Source organism: Hyla sarda, chromosome 4 (genome assembly GCF_029499605.1).
Source record: "Hyla sarda isolate aHylSar1 chromosome 4, aHylSar1.hap1, whole genome shotgun sequence".
Taxonomy (NCBI): domain Eukaryota; kingdom Metazoa; phylum Chordata; class Amphibia; order Anura; family Hylidae; genus Hyla; species Hyla sarda.
In genome coordinates, this window is record NC_079192.1 from 177,422,091 (window position 1) to 177,442,757 (window position 20,667).

At 41.9% G+C, this 20,667-nt stretch overlaps 1 protein-coding gene across 2 annotated transcripts in view; it reads right to left on the reverse strand.

Annotated features, from left to right (window-relative positions):
- Window positions 1–833: 833 nt before the first annotated feature.
- Window positions 834–20,667, reverse strand: part of TBC1D2B (TBC1 domain family member 2B) — a 65,486-nt gene continuing 45,652 nt past the window's right edge. For both annotated transcript variants that reach the window (XM_056572883.1, XM_056572884.1), the window contains exons 10-13: window positions 18,763–18,880; window positions 4,640–4,825; window positions 2,054–2,175; window positions 834–1,945 (exon numbers count right to left, since the gene is read on the reverse strand). In XM_056572883.1, coding sequence (XP_056428858.1) covers window positions 1,750–1,945; window positions 2,054–2,175; window positions 4,640–4,825; window positions 18,763–18,880 — 622 coding nt within the window. In that variant the 3' untranslated portion in view covers window positions 834–1,749. The remainder of the gene's footprint in view (window positions 1,946–2,053; window positions 2,176–4,639; window positions 4,826–18,762; window positions 18,881–20,667) is intronic.

The following is a 20,667-nucleotide window of genomic DNA, read 5'->3' on the forward strand; positions in this document are numbered from 1 at the left end:
AGAGGAACCTCCTCTAAGGCATTCTTCTTGATGTATTCCAGAATGTAAGTTTCTAGCGCTACTTGTTTGACTGGTGGAAGAAATCTTGTCTCCACATACTTGTATGGGGGAATTGATTAGAGATCTATCGAATATCCATCTGAGATTATTTTTAGGACCCAAGGGTCCTGAATGTGGAGGGACCAAGCGCTTAAAAAATGGTGAAGACGACCACAAACCAGAATATGGGGGGCAGGATGAGGGGGGCAGGTTTAAATATCTTCCCAATTGGCGGCGGGACCTTAGACTCCGCCCACAAGGCAGGCCTAGAACAAAAATATTAACTATAGAAAAAAAACTTTTTTTTTTTTAATTAGGCATACATTAAAGTTTTATAGAGTCAGTCTCTGCTTGGTTCCGCTGGAATATGAACAATAGAAAAGCGAAAACCGAGAAGGGACTAAGGAATAAGGGGAGGAAGTGACGTCAGACGCCACTGACGCAGTTCCGGTCCGGCGGCCGCGGAGATGTGCGGCACCCGAAGCTGCAGCTTAAACAGCTCAGCTAGAAGGAAAAAAAGGGGGGCCTGCTAACACAGCAAGGTAAGAACCCAAAAATGTGAAATTAAATGATAAACATTAAACACAAAGACCCTCCTGAATCGCTGGCTAGGAGGGAAGAAGCACAAGTGCTAGAATTTAGAAAAGAAAGCCCCCCCCCCCTGCCATAGGCAGGAGAAAGGGGGCCACCATCTGTCCCACTGTCCGGGAGGACAGAAAAAAACACAAGGGGACAGAGGGTGACCCTCTTACTTATACAGGGTATAGTGGGTGTGTTCTGTTAATTGTTTAATTATTTAATAAAACTTCCATCTGTCCTAACCAGTTCGCGGGGGGTGGAATACCCCATCTGTGCTACTGGTTAGGACGTAAGGGAATGGAGGTTTCTATTCTGTAACAAGTCAATGCTTGATCCATAAAAGAACCTTGAAACATGACCATTGGATTATCAGCCAAACCAAAATATCGTTCAAATGGACTCATTTGTAGGCAGCTTTTGTAGTATTTTCTCCTTGTCAGTACAGAGCAAAGTTCTGGTTGGCTGTCTCTACAATGAACAATGCTACTGCCCAAATGTGTGTATGGACCTCTTTATATTTTCATCCTGTTGAACATGTACCTTCAGTGGGTAGCCATGATGTGACAAGGGATATATGTACTGTCCTCATGGTGTGCTTTGTATAGAGTCAGCACAGATTATGATCACAGCATTGAGGGGATTTTGGGCATTTATTTAAGTAGGTGGTATTTGCCTTAGAAACCCATATTTATAATAACATGTGCTCCTAATACTTTTCCTGTACATAGCATGTTGGAGTTCAATACTGCAGGTACAAGAGATAAAGCAAACATCATGACAAGAGACATTTTTCTGTTCTAGTTGACTGATAAACAATAAAGTCAGCCTGGTTGATAACAGGGAACAACTGCATCCGACTGTACAGCAAATAAAAAAAAAATAAGAGAGTTTAGGTGTAGAAACCCTTTACCACCCAAACAGTATAAATTATGAGATATTCTACTTTAACCTAAGACTAAATGGCACTTTTTTTTGTATCCCACAATCACTGATCCACAAATACCATATTTTTCTATGTAATTTGATACTGCACTGTTATTCAGAAGAAGACTGCTATAGGATTAGAAATACGCCCAGCATGATTTCTCAAGTCTTTTCAGTGATCTCCATGATGGCAGTCTCCGTGTCACCCTAATTGTCCTCATCATCATCACTTATGAGATCCCGCCTTTCTGGGTTGGTCTCTCGTTCTCGTATAAAGTCTGCACGGATAGCATCTAACTCAGACAGCTCCAGCCGGACCTTCTCCAAGTGGTATGCTCGGCGGTTGCGGATCTGGCGTAGAGGGAATGGATTCATATCCACAAAGGCCATATTACTCAGTTTCCTGCAACATCATAGGTGTAAAAAACTATTATCACCACTGCAGCTATACACATTGAATCCCCCAGCCCCTCAAATGTTATTTTTCATTCACTACCAAAATTCACCATACCTTGCATCAAGAATAGTCCGGCTAAAGTATCGCAGATACTTGAAGATGGATGTAGAGTCTTGAAGCTTTAGAATCTCCTCTTCTTTATATTTAAACAAACCCAGAGCAAAACGAAAAATGATCTAATGAGTGGAGAGAAAAAAATGTTATACTACATACATACAAATGTACACAGAATGCAGCATACATGATAATACAGATACATACAGATAATCCTGAAACCTAACTGCACATATACAGAATTTATAGTAATGCCCTATTACAATCCAAAACTATCATCCAATCCAGGCAATAGCATATATCTCCTATCAATGTATCAGGAACACTCAGTGCCCGATAATCGGCCCTTGTTAAAGGTTCTTAAGACAGGTTTTGTTGTTATAGGACCATCCGAAATGCATTAGAAAATGATGATAGGAAACAGAGAAACAGCTTTGGTTGTGAATGGAGAAGAAAATAAAGCAAAGTAACAATAATATTGCACAATATTTATGTAAATTTATCCCCTTAAAATTTTAAGGTTTCCATTTTTAATTTTCCTTCCCTCAGAGCCAGAACTTTTATATTTATATATATATATATATATATATATATATATATATATATATATATATATATATATATATATATATATACACATATATATATATATATATATATATATATCACACATATATACACACAGTATGTATTTAAAACTCAAGGTGTGTGTATGAGTGTATGTATGTTCCAGCATAAACTTCCAAATGGCTTCAGAAATTTCGATGAAACTTTGTGCACGTTATTTATATGTCAACTAAAAATACAGAAGAAGAGCTAAAACCTATGCCCTTATAGGGGGTGTTTTTTTTCTCTCAAGTCCCTCTCAGGCTTTTTTTTTTTTTTTTTTTTGGAGTAGATGTGACGTTTTGAACTTTTTTATTCAATTTTTTTCTGGGATGTGATGTGACATTTTTTTTTTTTTTATAAAATAAATACATAACCATTGGTGGGGTTATGTATTTATTATGCAACACTTTTTATTCCTCCTAGGGGACTTATGTGAGCAATTATTAAGATAGGCACTGCATTGATCCCCTACATCTGTTGCCACATAGGCCTAGCAGATGCCTTGGGCTGCCGTGACAATGGTCCGAACCACTGCACCAACAATAAGGCCCATAAAGGCCGTTTAAATGCTGTTGCCAGCTTCGATAATAGCGACAACCCTTTGGCTGCTAAAAGAGGCTGGAGCCCTCTCCATACACCCTGAATGGCTCCATGACGTAATTATACATAAAGGGTTGTCAAGGGGTTAAACTGTGAACATGCTAGAAAGATGTTATTTATTACAAAGAATTCATTTCTCAATGATGGTTACACGTTTGCAAGGTCTTGGAGAATCCCCAGTAGGTGGCAGAATCAGTGGTTAGCACATCCTGCAGAAAAGACCTGTAGTACTAGCTGACCTGCAGTGCAGATTTTACACGTGCAGTATGTTAACTTGGCGTTTTTCTATTAAAAGGAAGACTGTCACTAAAAGGAAGACCACACTAAACCTTATACAATGGATTATAGTGTGGGTAACAGGAGTCCTGTAGGTCCTGAGATAGGTCCCCCAGAATATCCTCTGCTACATTCAGTGAATCGAGCACAGGAGGCGGGGCTCCGCCCACTTAATTTACATGTTTATTGTCTGTGACTCCACTTCACTAGGATGTGGAGTCACAGACAATGAATATGTAAATTGAGCAGGTGAAGCCCCGCCTCCTGTGCTCGATTCACTGAATGTAGCAGAGGATCTTCTGGGGGACCTATCTCAGGACCTACTGGACATATTTTGGTAAGCGACCCCTCGGACTCATGGTCACCAACACTATAACCCAGTCTATTGTGTTTAGTGTGGGTGAACAGGCTGACAGTTTTCCTTTAGCGTTGAAATACACAATAAGAATAAAGTTACACCTACAGTATTTTGCTGCGCATTTTCAATCAGCTGCAGAAAATACGCAGAAAATAGCCGTTGCAGGTTTTTGCAGCTAAATCCACAACTGCATCTTTGAAATACATTGGAACAGATTAACTATTGCAAAAGCACCGGAACTGTGTTACTATTTGTGCTAATAAGCTAATGCAGATGCTATAGACTATGCACTCCTTTTATTACATGTTTTCGATATTTTCTCCTGGGACTGATAAAGTATAACTTTGCAGAAGTAGGACATTTCTGCAGCATGGGGCTGTACCCAAAGACAGATACATTAAAAGGGGTACTCTACTCAGCTCATGACGTCATAGCCCCATCCGCTCAGGGTGTCACGCCCCGCCCCCTCAATGCAAGTCTATGGGAGGGGGCGTGACGGCTGTCACGCCCCCTCCCATAGACTTGCATTAAGGGGGCAGGGAGTGACATTATGAGGGGGCTGGGCTATGACATCACGAGCTGCCGGCGCTGGCTCCAGCGTTCCAAATGCTGAGCAGCGGGAGTACCCCTTTAACACTACTATATATACACATATATATTCTACATGGGAATTCTATTCTCTTTCTATTACAACAGCAAAAAAACAATAAAAGTTTTGGAAAGCTCACAGCGTGTGCTCTTACCTTAGATCCTTCGTAAAGGAAAGCGTCCCATATTCTAAAGAATATGTCACTAACCACACTGTCTACAAATACCACCAGGAACCAGTTAAATGTGATCAATGTGTAATCCACCTTGTGGTGCTCAAAGTGAGCATTGAGACGCGGCAACTTCTCACTCATCAGGTCCTTGAAAACCCTCTGATCCACCTGCACAGGAGAACAGCAGACATTCTAGTTTTACCTTGAGCTTTATTCAGATTAATATGTATGCATTCCCTAATATAACTGCATTGAAAAGAACAGCATCCTGGCTAAATGCCTTATTTGATAAAGCTGCTCGTTCCAACAATGTTTTTATTTTTTTACTTTATTCACAGAAAAGAAGCATGGTTTTCAAGTTGTACTATGAATTATTCCTAAACTGCTATGCAATGTGTCAGGACTAGAGATGAGCGAACTTACAGTAAATTCGATTCGTCACGAACTTCTCGGCTCGGCAGTTGATGTCTTTTCCTGCGTAAATTAGTTCAGCCTTCAGGTGCTCCGGTGGGCAGGAAAAGGTGGATACAGTCCTAGGAAAGAGTCTCCTAGGACTGTATCCACCTTTTCCAGCCCACCGGAGCACCGGAAAGCTGAACTAATTTACACAGGAAAAGTCATCAACTGCCGAGCAGAGAAGTTCGTGACGAATCGAATTTACTGTAAGTTCGCTCATCTCTAGTCAGGACATACAGCGCATGCTACAATGTAATTCTATACTACCATGCAGCTTACAACAGGAATGTTCTCTTTTCTCCAGAATGGATAAAACAAAAAAACACTATACATTTTTTACTTTGTTTACACAAAACAATGTAGCGCAACTTCTCATTGTTAAAGAAAAACTCTCCATCTCCAGTAGGTGTCCCACAAGACCATGTCTGTTTTTTTACCTGGCAGCTGAACATGGGCAAAAAGTACAAAAACAGCAAAAGTTATATAAAGCAATATAAAAAAATGTATCTCTCTCTAAATTAAATCAGAAAGACATGAGTCTGGAGGAAGAAACTGTACAAGTCACCAGACAGAGTAAATGCTAGGCACAATATTCATCATTTGCCTTCCAAGTGAAGTAAAGATAATTGATAGAGATTGTACCCATTTACATATGTTTGTCTTATTGGAGCACCAGAACCAGAGTACAGCACTTGCGCATCTCCAATGTTGCCATACAAATTAATGGAGTGTGCGCTGCAACAGGACGTTCTCTCACTAAGGCTGCATTCACACCCCGTTTTTGCAATACAGTCCCCGTATACGTTTTCAATGTGAAAACCGCCCAGAACTGTATTGAAAACCGTATGCATTGACTCTCCATTGAAAACCGTATGCCAAAATATGCGTCCGTTTTGCATCCTGTACAGTTTTGTCATTTTTTTTTCCCGTACCCAAAACCATAGTCTACCACGGTTTTTGGTCCGGGTGAAAAACTGTACTAAACCGTACACGTTTTTTGACTTTGCACAGTTTTTTGTTCTTGGAATTTCAATCAAACGAGTGAAACTTTATTCATAATGGAGTGAAAAGTTAAAAACGTATACTTTTTTTTCTTAAAAAACTGATGCAACCGGACATAATTTTTCAAATTGTATACAGTTGAATATACATTTGAAATTTGTACACACGTTTTGATACAGTTTAGTCTGGTTTTGAGGAATCCGTTTTTCATCAAAAACCTGATACGGGAACTGTATTGCAAAGACGTGGTGTGAATGCACCCTGAGAACTGGGACCCTGTTCCGGAGATTCGGTGGTTGGATTCCCAGCAATCAGATGCTTATCCCCCATCTACAGAAGATCTTTTTTTACTGGACAACTCCTTTAACCCCTTAACGCTCATCAACGGCCGGGACCCGCGGCTAATACCACACATCGCCGATCGCGGCGATGTGCGGTATTAACCCTTTAGAAGCGGCGGTCAAAGCTGACCGCCGCTTCTAAAGTGAAACTGAAAGTGACCTGGCTGCTCAGTCGGGCTGTTCGGGACCGCCGCGGTGAAATCGCGGCATCCCGAACAGCTGACCGGACACCGGGAGGGCCCTTACCTGCCTCCTCGGTGTCCGATCGACGAATGACTGCTCCGTGCCTGAGATCCAGGCAGGAGCAGTCAAGCGCCGATAACGCTGATCACAGGCGTGTTAATACACGCCTGTGATCTGTGTAGAAGATCAGTGTGTGCAGTGTTATAGGTGCCTATGGGACCTATAACACTGCAAAAAAAAAAAAAAGTGTTAATAAAGGTCATTTAACCCCTTCCCTAATAAAAGTTTGAATCACCCCCCTTTTCCCATAAAAAAAATAAAACCGTGTAAAAAAAATAAATAAATAAACATATGTGGTATCGCCGCGTGCGTAAATGGCCGAACTATAAAAATGTATCATTAAAAAAAGCGTACAAAAGTCCAAAAAAGCGTATTTTGGTCACTTTTTATACCATTAAAAAAATGAATAAAAAGTGATCAAAAAGTCCGATCAAAACAAAAATCCTACCGATAAAAACTTCAGATCACGGCGCAAAAAATGAGCCCTCATACCGCCCTGTACGTGGAAAAATAAAAATAGTTATAGGGGTCAGAAGATGACATTTTTAAACGTATAATTTTTCCTGCATGTAGTTATGATTTTTTCCAGAAGTACGACAAAGTCAAACCTATATGAGTAGGGTATCATTTTAACCATATGGACCTACAGAATAAAGAGAAGGTGTCATTTTTACCGAAATATGGACTGCGTAGAAACGGAAGCCCCCAAAAATTACAAAATGGCGTTTTTTTTTCCGATTTTGTCGCACAATTATTTTTTTTTTCCGTTTCGCCGTGGATTTTTGGGTAAAATGACTAATGTCACTGCAAAGTAGAATTGGCGACGCAAAAAATAAGCCATAATATGGATTTTTAGGTGGAAAATTGAAAGGGTTATGATTTTTAAAAGGTAAGGAGGAAAAAACGAAAGTGCAAAAACTGAAAAACCCTGAGTCCTTAAGGGGTTAATAGGGGTATTCCAGTCCTTTAAAATGTATGCTCTCTGCACAGTGCTAGGTATCTCTGGTGCAAGTGTAGAAACAAACCCCTATTCTGGAGATCATGGGGGTCCCTAGTGGTGGAATCCGCATGATCAGACACTATTCTATCCTGTGGATAAGGGACATGTTTTTAAAGACTGAAATACCCCTTTAAATCTACCTTTTCTGCAGCTCATCGTTGTATAGTTACATCTTTGTAACATTTTTATCCATCCATAGAATGAGAACAAGATGCACTTACTGATAGTTACAACTCTGAGGTAAACCTATTTACACAATGGAAAGGCCAAAGCAATTCTGCAGCAATAAAATCTTCTTACAAATGGATATTCTCATGAGCACAACCATTCTTTAAATACTCAGCCTTAAAATAGAGTCTTAGCAGCCATTTTTTTTTTTGCAGTGGACAACAGTGTAATCCACAGATGTGCTAGAGCAGTGTTTTCCAACCAGGGTGCCTCCAGCTATGGCAAAAATACAACTCCCAGCATGCTCGGACAGCCATTGGCTGTCCAGGCATGCTGGGAGTTGTAGTTTTGCAACAGCTGGAGGCACCCTGGTTGGAAAACAGTGTGCTAGAGCAACAGCTACTCTTTGTTAGCAGCTTTCCGCTCTAGTTCTTCTGGATTTGGATGGATCTCATGGCCATCTACTCTGAAAAGCATTTAAAGATAAGAGCTATTTTGCAAAAAGGGTGCAAATAATTATAGTTGGGTGGTTTTTTCAGCACAGCAGTAACATTTATTAGATATGTATTAAAAGATTGACTTAAAAAACGCAAAATGTGCAAAAAAAGAAATCGTACAGAAAGAAAATAACTTAATAAATATCTCAAAGGAGATGCCACAATAGCCCAAATATACTTGTTACCTATCAGCCAACTTCAGTAATATATTGTGGCCCCCAAAATTCCAGTTATTACATAAAAAAAAATATACCAACGAGACCCCCTTCCTCCTTATAATGCTATAAATGTTTGTCAGGGGACCAATTATTGGGAAATGCAGATATGCTAGCTGGATAAACTATATCCAACCCTAGGTCTGATTGTGGACCACTTACAGTTTCCAATAGGCGTGGTAGAGACCTGGGGGTGGGAGGTGTACACACACTTCCTTCATCTATATTCACTCCTTCTCTAACCATGTGACCTGCTCAGCTCTCTGAAAGCAGCTCCTCTGGTAGCTCACACAGGAAACAAGTACAGGGGGCGATTGTCTGTGTAGTTTTCTCAAGCTCTCAGCACAAACCAGGAAGTACCTGGATTTTAAAAGGCTGTTTATGATGGGGGTCCAATTTTGAAACAAATCAGCTGGGATGCCTTGTGGAGTCATGGTAAGCCTGTACACTTTTGGCCGGAAATCTCCTTTAACCTCTTGAGGACGAAAGGCGTACCTGTACGTAGGGCTGGGCGGTATACCGGTTCATACCGAATACCGACATTTTTGTGCTCCACGATATGAATTTTAACCCATACCGCAATACCGGTTTGGCCCCTCCCCCTCGGGAATGATTGAATGAATTAGCCCAGCGCTGCGCTGTCCCCATATAGGGAGTTGTAGTTTTGCAACATCTGGAGGTCCGCAGGTTGAAGACCACTGCTCTATACTGTGCGGTATCCCTATGCCCGGGCTGCAAAAAACAAACAAAATAAACTTTATCTTACCTCCCGTTAGTCTGGTACTGGCACGGGAACGTCGGACAGCCGTCAGCCTATCACCGGCCGCAGCGATGTTCCGCCTTGGCCGGTGATAGGCTGAGCCCACTGTCATGTAAGAAGCCGGCCAGAGCTCCTTACATGACAGTGGGCTCAGCCTATCACCTGCCGAGGCGGAACATTGCTGCGGCCAGTGATAGGCTGACGGCTGTCCGACGTTCCCGTCCCCAGCGCAAGGCCGACGTCAGAACATGCGTTAGTTTATTTTGTTTACCTTTTGCAGTCCGGGCAGGACAGACAGGACGAGGAGGGCAGCGCTTGCGGGTGACGTGAGTATTTACCCCGATGGGGGCAGCAATGGGCTGATAATTAATTTGGGGGGGGGATAGAACAGTGCAGCGCTGATAATTAATTTGGGGGGGGGGGGGGGCAGAACAGCGCAGCGCTGGGCTGATAATTAATTTGGGGAGGGGAGTGTGAGTAAATACCATTATATACAGTGGAACCGCCAAAAGTTACAAAAATACTACGATACACATATTTGGTCATACCGCCCAGCCCTACCTGTACGTCCTTGTCCCCCTCCCCTTCTATGAGGCGCGCTCAGGAGCTGAGTGCGGGTCATAGCCACCATTACCCGTGGCTAATGCCGGACATCACCAGTCACGGTATGCCTGGCCTTAACCCCTTAGATGCCGCAATCGGGACCACTTAACCGCATATATGTAAAAAAATACCAAAAGCCATGAATTGTGTATTTTTGGTCACTTTGTATACCCTTATAAAATGTATAAAAAGTGTTTAAAATGTCCCATCAAAACAAAAATACTGATAAAAACTACAAATCACAGCGCAAAAAATGAGCCTGCACACATCCCCGAATACGGAAAAATAAAAGTTATAGGGGTCGGAAAAGGACATTTTTAAACATGCAAATTTTCATACAAAAAGTTATAATTTTTTAAAAGATGTAAAACAGAGTCAAACCTTTATAAGTTGGGTATCATTTTAATCATAGACCTACAGATAAACATAAAGGCCCTCATTTACTATTCTAAACCCGACTTGTTTTGTCGGGTTATTTTGGCGCATCTTTGTCTGTGACATGTTGCAGACATCGTGCGCCAGTCTGCGACACGATGCAATATTTTTTCCCGACGGACCTGATGTGGATTCTCCCAAACCCGAAAAAGGGGCGTTACCCGACATTTCTGAGCTTTCCCACGTATTTATAAAGGTTTCCAACCCGAATTTGTTGAATTGTTGTGGATTTTTTCCCCGACAACTCAGAGGAGCTGGAAACCAAAACCAACAAAACCCACGTGCGACAAACAGGATGCGATATAATAATAAATACCAGGGGAAAAAAGCAGTCGGGTAAGAAAGCAACATAGACTTACAACCCGATTTTCTAAGTAAATGAGGGCCAAAGTGTCCTTTTTACCGAAAAGTGCACTGCATGGAATTAAAAGCTCCCAAAAGTTACAACATGGCGTTACTTTTAAAAAATTTTTGCCCCACAAATGTATATATATTTTTTGTTTCACCATAGATTTTGTAGTGAAATGATTAATGTCATTACAAAGTAAAATTGGTGGCACCAAAAAAAGGCGTCATATGGGTCTGTAGGTGGAAAATTTAAAGTGTTTAGATTTTTGAAGGGGAGGAGGTGCAAAAATAAAAAATGGCCCAGTCCTCAAGGACTTTTTTTTGGCATAAACCATTACTTATAATAGTACTGTTCTTGTAAGTTTAGTACTTAACCCCTTAAGGACCCTTGACGTACGCATACGTCATGACACCCTGGTACTTAAGGACCCATGACGTACGCGTACGTCATTGAGAATTCCGGCCCCTGCCGTGCACCGGGCGGGGATCGGACCGGGATGCCTGCTGAAATCGTTCAGCAGGCATCCCGTTCAAACGCCCAGGGGGTCATCAGACCCCCCCCCATGTCAGCGATCGAGGCAAATCGCAAGTGAATTCACACTTGCGATTTGAGCGATTCCGGGTCATTAAGGGTCTATGGTGACCCGGAATATAAGGGGGATCGCGGTTGTCTAAGATCCCCCTGAAGCGATAGGAGTGAGGTGGCAGGGTTGCCACCCCTCCTATCCCTGCTATTGGTGGTCTAGACGCGACCACCAATAGCAGATCGGGGGCGGGGGGTTAACTTTCGTTTTCCCCGTCCTGCCCACCCACAATAGGCGGGGCAGGACGGGGAAATGACGGGGACCGGCGCCGAAGATGCACTTACTGATCCGGGCGGGCGTCGGAGGTAGCGGGCGATGGAGATCGGCGGGCGGCGATGACATGCGGCTGGATCCGACGGAAGCCGGTGAGTTGCCTAGCAACATCTGGAGGGTACAGTTTGAGACCATTATACAGTGGTCTCTAACTGTAGCCCTCCAGATGTTGCAAAACTACAACTCCCAGCATGCCCAGACCGCTGTTTGGGCATGCTGGAATATGTAGTTTTGCAACAGTTGGAGGTCTCCAGTTTGAGACCACTATATAGTGGTCCCTAAACTGTAGCCCTCCAGATCTTGCAAAACTACAACTCCTAGCATGCCCAAGCAACTGTTTGCTGTCTGGGCATGCTGGGATTTGTAGTTTTGCAACAGCTAGAGGACCACAGTTTGGAGATCACTTTGCAGTGTTCTCTAAAACTGTAGCTCTCCAGATGTTGCAAAACTGCAAATCCCAGCATGCCCAAACAGCAAACAGCTGTCTCGGGATGCTGGTAGTTGTAGTTGCGTACCTCCAGCTATTGCATAACTACATCTCCCAGCATGCCCTTCGGCGATCAGTACATGCTGGGAGTTGTAGTTTTGCAACAGCTGGAGGCACACTGGTTGGAAAATACTGAGTTAGGTAACAGAACCTAACTGAAGGTTTTCCAACCAGTGCGTCTCCAGCTGTTGCAAAAGTACAACTCCCAGCATGCACGGTCTGTCAGTACATGCTGGGAGTTGTAGTATTGAAACAGCTGGAGGTTTGCCCCCCCATGTGAACGTACAGGGTACATTCACACGGGCAGGTTTACAGTAAGTTTCCTGCTTCAAGTATGGGTTGCGGAAAATTTTTCACCACAGCGCAAACTCCTAGTGGGAAACTTACCGTAACACGCCAGTGCGAATGTACCCTAAAAACACTACACTACACTAACACATAATAAAGTGTAAAACACAACATAAACACCCCCTTACACTGTCCCCCCATTAAAAATGAAAAACGTATTGTATGGCAGGGTTTCCAAAACGGAGCCTCCAGCTGTTGCAAAACAACAACTCCCAGCATTTCCGGACAGCCACTGACTGTCCAGGCATGCTGGGAATTTAGCAACAGCTGGAGGCACCCTGTTTGGGAATCACTGGTGTAGAATACCCCTATGCAATCCCTAATTTAGTCCTCAAATGCGCATGGCCCTCTCTCACTTCAGAGCCCTGTCGTATTTCAAGAAAACAGTTTAGGGCCACACATGGGGTATTTCCGTACTCGGGAGAAATTGCACTACAAATTTTGGGGGGCTTTTTCTCCTTTTACCCCTTATGAAAAGGAAAAGTTGGGGGCTACACCAGCTTGTTAGTGTAAAAAAATTAAAAAATTTACAATAACATGCTGGTGTTGGCCTTTACTTTTTATTTTCACAAGCGTTAAAAGGAAAAAAGACCCCCAAAATTTTTAACAGAAGTACCCCACATGTGGGCGTAAAATGCTCTGCGGGCGCACAACAAGGCTCAGGAAAAGAGAGCACACCATGTACATTTCAGGCCTAAATTGGTGATTTGCACAGGGGTGGCTGATTTTACAGCGGTTCTGACATAAACGCAAAAAAATAAATACCCACAAGTGATCCCATTTTGGAAACTACACCCCTCACGTAATGTTATAAGGGGTACAGTGAGCATTTACGCCCCACAGGTGTCTGACAGATTTTTGGAACAGTGGTCCGTGAAAATGAAAAATGTAATTTTTCATTTGCACAGCCCACTGTTCCAAAGATCTGTCAAACACCAGTGGTGTGAAAATACTCACTGAACCCCTTATTAAATTCTGTGAGGGGTGTAGTTTCCAAAATAGGGTCACATGTGGGGGGGGTCCACTGTTCTGGCACCACGGGGGGGCTTTGTAAACGTACATGGCCCCTGACTTCCATTCCAAACTATTTTTTTCCCAAAAGCTCAATGGCGCTCCTTCTCTTCTGAGCATTGTAGTGCGCTAGCAGAGCGCTTGACGTCCACACATGGGGTATTTCCATACTCAGAAGAGATGGGGTTTCTAATTTTGGGGGGCATTTTGTCCTATTACCCCTTGTAAAAAATTTTAAATTTGAGGGAAAACTGGCATTTTAGTGGGAAAAAAAAAATCTTTTACACATCCAACTTTCACGAAAAGTCGTCAAACACCTGTGGGGTGTTAAGGCTCACTGGACCCCTTGTTATGTGCCTTGAGGGGTGTAGTTTCCAAAATAGTATGCCATGTGGGGTTGTTTTTTGCTGTCCTGGAACCATAGTGGCTTCATAAATGGGACATGCCCCCCAAAAACCATTTCAGAAAATTTTGCTTTTCAAAAGCTAAATGTGACTCCTTCTCTTCTGAGCATTGTAGTTTGCCTGCAAAGCATTTTACGTCCTAACATGGGGTATTTCCATACTCAGAAGAGATGGGGTTACAAATTTTGGGGGTTATTTTGTCCTATTATCCCTTGTAAAAAATTTAAATTTGAGGGAAAACTAGCATTTTAGTGAAAAAAAAAAAATCATTTACACATCCAACTTTCACGAAAAGTTGTCAAACACCTGTGGGGTGTTAAGGCTCACTGGACCCCTTGTTACGTGCCTTGAGGGGTGTAGTTTCCAAAATAGTATGCTATGTGTTTTTTTTTTTTTTGCTGTTCTGGCACCTTAGGGGCTTCCTAAATGTGACATGCCCCCCAAAAACCATTTCAGAAAAACTCACTCTCCAAAATCCCATTGCCGCTCCTTCCCTTCTGAGCCCTCTACTGCGCCCGCCGAACACTTGACATCCACATATGAGGTATTTTCTTACTCAAGAGAAATTGGGTTACACATTTTAGGAAGATTTCTCTCCTTTTACCCCTTGTAAAAATTCAATAACTGGGTCTACAAGAACATGCGAGTGTAAAAAAAATGAAGATTTTGAATTTTCTCCTTCAATTTGCTGCTATTCCTGTGAAACACCTAAAGGGTTAACAAACCTTTTGAATGTCATTTTGAATACTTTGAGGGGTGCAGTTTTTATAATGGGGTCATCTGTGGGGCATTTCTAATAAGAAGGCCCTTCAAATCCACTTCAAAACAGAACTGGTCCCTGAAAAATTTCGATTTTGAAAATTTTGCGAAAAATTAGAAAATTGCTCCTGAACTTTGAAGTCCTTTGATGTCTTCCAAAAGTAAAAAAACATATCAACTTTATGATGGAAACATAAAGTAGACATATTGTATATGTGAATCAATATATAATTTATTTGCAATATTCATTTTCCTTGTAAGCAGAGAACTTCAAAGTAAAAAAAATTGCTAAATTTTCTAGTTTTTCATAAAATTTTGGAATTTTTCACCAAGAAATTATGCAAGTATCGACAAAATTTTACCACTAACAAAGTAGAATATGTCACAAAAAAAACTGTCTCTGAATCAGAATGAAAGGTAAAAGCATCCCAGAGTTATTAATGTTTAATGTTACAGTGGTCAGATGTGCAAAAAATGGCTGTGTCCTACAATGAAAATTGGCTGGGTCCTTAAAGGGGTACTCCGGTGAAAACCTTTTTTCTTTTAAATCAACTGGTGGCAGAAAGTTAAACATATTTGTAAATTACTTCTATTAAAAGTATTAATCCTTCCAGTACTTATTAGCTGCTGAATGCTACAGAGGAAATTCCTTTCTTTTTGGAACACTGATGACATCACGACCACAGTGCTCTCTGCTGACATCTCTGTCCATTTTTAGCAACCATGCATAGCAGATGTATGCTAAGGGCAGCATGGTGGCTCAGTGGTTAGCACTGCTGTCTTGCAGTGCTGGGGACTTGGGTTCAAATCCCACTAAGGACAACAATAAATAAAGCGTTATTATTATTATAATAACGTCATCAGAGAGAACTGTGCTTGTGATGTCATCAGAGAGCATTCCAAAAAGAAAAGAATTTCCTCTGTAGTATTCAGCAGCTAATAAGTACAGGAAGGATTAAGATTTTTTAATAGAAGTAATTTACAAATATGTTTAACTTTCTGCCACCAGTTGATTTAAAAGAAAAAAGGTTTTCACCGGAGTACCCCTTTAACCTCTTAAGGACCCATGACGTATGCGTACGTCATGGGTCCCGGTCCTGCGATATAACGCGGGGTCACACGGTGACCCCGCATCATATCGCGGCGGGCCCGGCGTCATAGTGAAGCCGGGACCCGCCTCTAATAGCGCGCGGCACTGATCGCTGTGCCGCGCGCTATTAACCCTTTAGCCGCGCGCTCAAAGCTGAGCCGCGTGGCTAAAAACGAAAGTAAAAGTGCCCGGCTAGCTCAGGGAGCTGTTCGGGATCGCCGCGGTATAATATACCGCGGCATCCCGAACAGCTGTAGCACAGGAGGAAGGTCTCTTACCTTCTCCTGTGCTGTCCGATCGCCGAATGAATGCTTCAAGCCTGAGATCCAGGCTTGAGCATTCAATCGCCGAAAACACTGATTGATCCATTCCTATGGAGATGAATCAATCAGTGTAAAAGATCAGTGAATGCAATGTTATAGCCCCTTATGGGAGCTATAATGTTGCATAAGAAAAGTGTAAAAAAATCATTAACCCTTTCAATTATCCCTTCCCCTAATAAAAGTTTAAATCACCCGGCATTTCCAAAAATAAAAAAAACATTATGTAAATAATAATAAAAATAAACATATGTGGTATCACCGCATGCGGAATTGTCTGATTTATAAAAATATACCGCTTTTTAAACCGCTCGTTCAATGGCGTACGCGCAAAAAAATTCCAAAGTCCAAAATAGCGCATTTTTGATCACTTTTTATACCACAAAAAAGTGAATAAAAAGTGATCAAAAAGTCTGATCAGAACAAAAATGGTACCGCTAAAAACTTCAGATGACGGCGCAAAAAATGAGTCCTCAAAGCGCCCTGAACACAGAAAAATAAAAAAGTTATAGGGGTCAAAAGATGACCATTTTAAACGTATAAATTTTCCTGCATGTATTCATGATTTTTTTCGGAAGTGATACAAATTCAAACCTATACAAGTAGGGTATAATTTTAACCGTATGGACCTACAGAATAAAGATAAGGTATCATTTTTGACAAAAAATGTACTGCGTAAAAATAGAAGCCCCCAAAACTTACAAAATAGTGTTTTTTCATCAATTTTGTCGCACATTGATTTTTTTTTCCCGTTTCACCGTAGATTTTTGGGTAAAATGACTAATGTCATTAAAAAGTAGAATTAGTGACGCAAAAATTAAGCCATTATATATAATTTTAGGTGAAAATTTTTAAGAGTTATGATTTTTTAAAGTTAAGGAGGAAAAATTGAAAATGAAAAAACGGAAAAAGCCCGGGTCCTTAAGGGGTTAAAAGGGTATTCCAGGAAAAAAATTTTTTTTTATATCAACTGGCTCCAGAAAGTTAAACAGATTTGTACATTACTTCTATTAAAAAATCTTAATCCTTCCTATAATTATCAGCTGCTGAAGTTGAGTTGTTCTTTTCTGTCTGGCAACAGTGCTCTCTGCTGACATCTCTGCTTGCCTCTGGTACTGCACAGAGTAGAAGAGGTTTGCTATGGGGATTTGCTTCTACTCTGGACAGTTCCCGAGACAGGTGTCATCAGAGAGCACTTCGACAGAAAAGAACAACTCAACTTCAGCAGCTCATAAGTACTGAAAGAATTAAAGGAGTATTCCTGCGCAAAATGATTTATCCCCTATCCAAAAGATAGGGGATAAGTTAAAGATCGCGGGGGGGGGGGGGGGGTCAGAGCGCTGGGGCCCCCCAGGATCTCCTGGACGGGGCCGCGGCAGTCTGCAGGAAGTGAAGTTTCGTCTCCAGCAGAAAGCCGCAGCAGACACACCCCCTCCATGTATCTCTATGGGGTACATGGAGGGGGCGTGTCGGTCGCCACGTCATGCGGGGACGGAACGCCCCCTTTCCAGCATACTGCTGCAGCCCCGTCGGGGAGATCCTGGGGGGGCCCCAGCGCTCGGACACCCCATGATCTATAACTTATCCCCTATACTTCGAATGGGGGATAAGTTATATTGCACTACAGATCTCCTTTAAGATTTTTTAATAGTAGTAATTTACAAATCTGTTTAACTTTCTGGAGCCAGTTGACAAATAAAAAAAAGTTTTTTCTGGATAACCCCTTTAACCTCTTAAGGATGCAGGGCGTACCTGAACACCCTGCACCCGGTCCGGGTATAAAACACGGGGTCATGCTGTGACCCCGCGTCATACCGGGTCGGTCCCGGCGGCTAATGACAGCCGGGACCCTGGGCTAATAGCGTGCAGCACCGATCGTTGTGCCGTGCTCTATTAACCCTTTAGACGCAGCATTCAAAGTTGATGACCGCGTCTAAAATGAAATTAAAGGCTTCCAGGCAGCTCAGTCAGGGTGATCGGGACCATCGCGGTGAAATGCGATGTTCCGATCAGCTAGTACGCGAGCGGAGGTCCACTCACCTGTCTCCATCGTGTCCGATCGGCGATTGATTGCTCCAAAAAGTTAATAAAGATCATTTTATAAAAATAAACATATGTGGTATCGCCGCGTGCGGAAATGTCTGAATTCTAAAAATATATCGTCAATGGCGTACGCGCAAAAAAATTCCAAAGTCCAAAATAGCATATTTTTGGTCACTTTTTATATCATGAAAAATGAATAAAAAGCAAACAATAAGTACGATCAATATAAAAATGGTACAGATAAAAACTTCAGATCACGTTGCAAAAAATGAGCCTTCATACCGGCCCATACAAGGAAAAATAAAAAAGTTATAGGGGTCAGAAGATGACAATTTTAAACGTATAAGTTTTCCTGCATGTAGTTATGATTTTTTTTAGAAGTACAACAAAATCAATCCTATATAAGTAGGGTATCATTTTAACCGTATGGACTAGAGATGAGCGAACTTCCAGTAATTCGATTCGTCACGAACTTCTCGTCATGGATATTTTGTTAAAATTACTAATGTCACTTCAAAGTAGAATTGGTGGTGGAAAAAATAAGCGATAATATGGCATTTTAGGTGCAAAATTGAAAGTGTTATGATTTTTTAGGTGATGAGGAAAAAATGAAAATGCAAATACGGAAAAACGCTGCGTCCTTAAGGGGTTAAAGCAAGTATTGCACAAACATCAGAAATATGACTTAACTAGTAGTAAATATACATGTGACAGGTACCTGGGATCCCAGCAGGGTTTTGGTGTAGTAATCACGTGGCATGAACACTTCTACAATGGTAACCAAGCACCAAAATGCATCCTCCTGATCAAGGTAAAGAAGGGCAATAGCAGCTAGCCTAGAATTAAAGAAGAACATTATAAAGATTATAACAAAAAAAGATTGTGCAGAATTCTTCTTTTAAGACACATTGAAATGTAGCTAATCTGGGTTCTGTTATTAGAAGCTACCTGCTTGTGCTCTGCTGATGTCTACCTCTATACTAACTTCAATCATGTGAAAACAGGTAAAGGCATTGTTTCACAAAGCAAAGTTGGTACAATTATATATGTAATACATGCATATATGTAAAGGAGAACAAATGTGCTGCCTTTAAAGGGGTGTTCCGGCTTTATACATCTTATTCCCTATCCATAGGATAGGGGATAAGATATATGATCGCAGGGGTCGCGACGCTAGGGACCCCCGCGGTCTCTGTGCAGCCCCCGGCATTCTGTGCCAGGCGCTGCCTCAGAGACGGGGACGTGAGATCATGGACACGACCTCCCAATGATGTCACACCCCGCCCCCTCAATTTATGTCTATGGGAGGGGGCGTGGCGGCCCCCTCCCATAGACATGAATAGAGGAGGTATGACGTGACATCACTAGGGGGCGTGGCAGTCTCAGAGGCAGCGCCCAGCACAGATTGCTGGGGGCTGTACAGAGATAGCGGGGGTCCCCAGTGATCATACATCTTATCCCCTATCCTTTGGATAGGGGATAAGATGTATAAAGCCAGAACACCCCTTTAAGTAAAGTAACTTCCCTGAAGAGTTCTTCTCCTCCATGGATTTAATCACATTCTGGTTTTCTCTATGAACTGGTTTTCTCTATGAACTCTGACCCCGCTGATGCCAAGCACCAGAGCACACACTTTCCCACAATCCCTGTGGGAGTATATATCAGTCGAATAGTAGGTGTTCTTAAATACATTTGAAATATGCTTCATTTCACATAATACATCAATTTAGACCTCTTTGCCTTGTGAGACAACCCCTTTAACCCCTTAACGACCAAGGAAGTAAATGTACGTCCTGATGTGGCGGCACTTCGCGCAACAGGACATACATTTACTTCCTGTACATGACCGCGAGCTTCAGAGCGATGCTCGGGTCATGCGCGATTGCGGGGATGTCTGCCATTAATCCCTCAGATGCCGTGATCAATATAGATTACGGCATCTGCGGCAGTGCGGCTACATTTTATGCCGATCTGAACGCCCGTGGCACAGCCTCGGGGATCAGATCAGCTAAAATGGCGGACGGAGGTCCCCTCACCTACCACCGCCGCATTCTTCTGCTCTGATCTGCCTTCTAGCAGACCAAAGCAGAAGATTGCCGATAATACTGATCAGTGCTATGCCCTATTCATAGCACTGAACAGTATAAGCAATCAAGTTATTGCTATAAATAGTCCCCTTTGGGGACATATGTAAAAAAAAAAAAATTGTTTTTAATCCCCTCCCCCAATAAAAATGTTAAATGTCCCTTTTTCCCATTTTACCCCCAAAAAGTTTTAAAATAATTAATTAACATATTTGGTATCGCCGCGAGTGTAAATGTCCGAACTATTAAAATATAATGTTAATGATCCCATATGATGAACGTTAAAAAAAATTAAAATAACTAAAAGTCCAAAATTGCTGCTTTTTTGTCACATTTTATAAAAAAAATTATAAATTGATAAAAAAATGAATAAAGGTTTTATATACACAAATGTGGTATCAATGAAAAGTACAGATCATGGCGCAAAAAAATGAGCCCTCATACCGCCGCTTACAGAAAAATGAAAAAGTTTAGGGCGTCAAAATAGGGGGATTTTAAACGTACTAATTTGGTTGAAAAGTTAGCGACTTTTTTTTTTT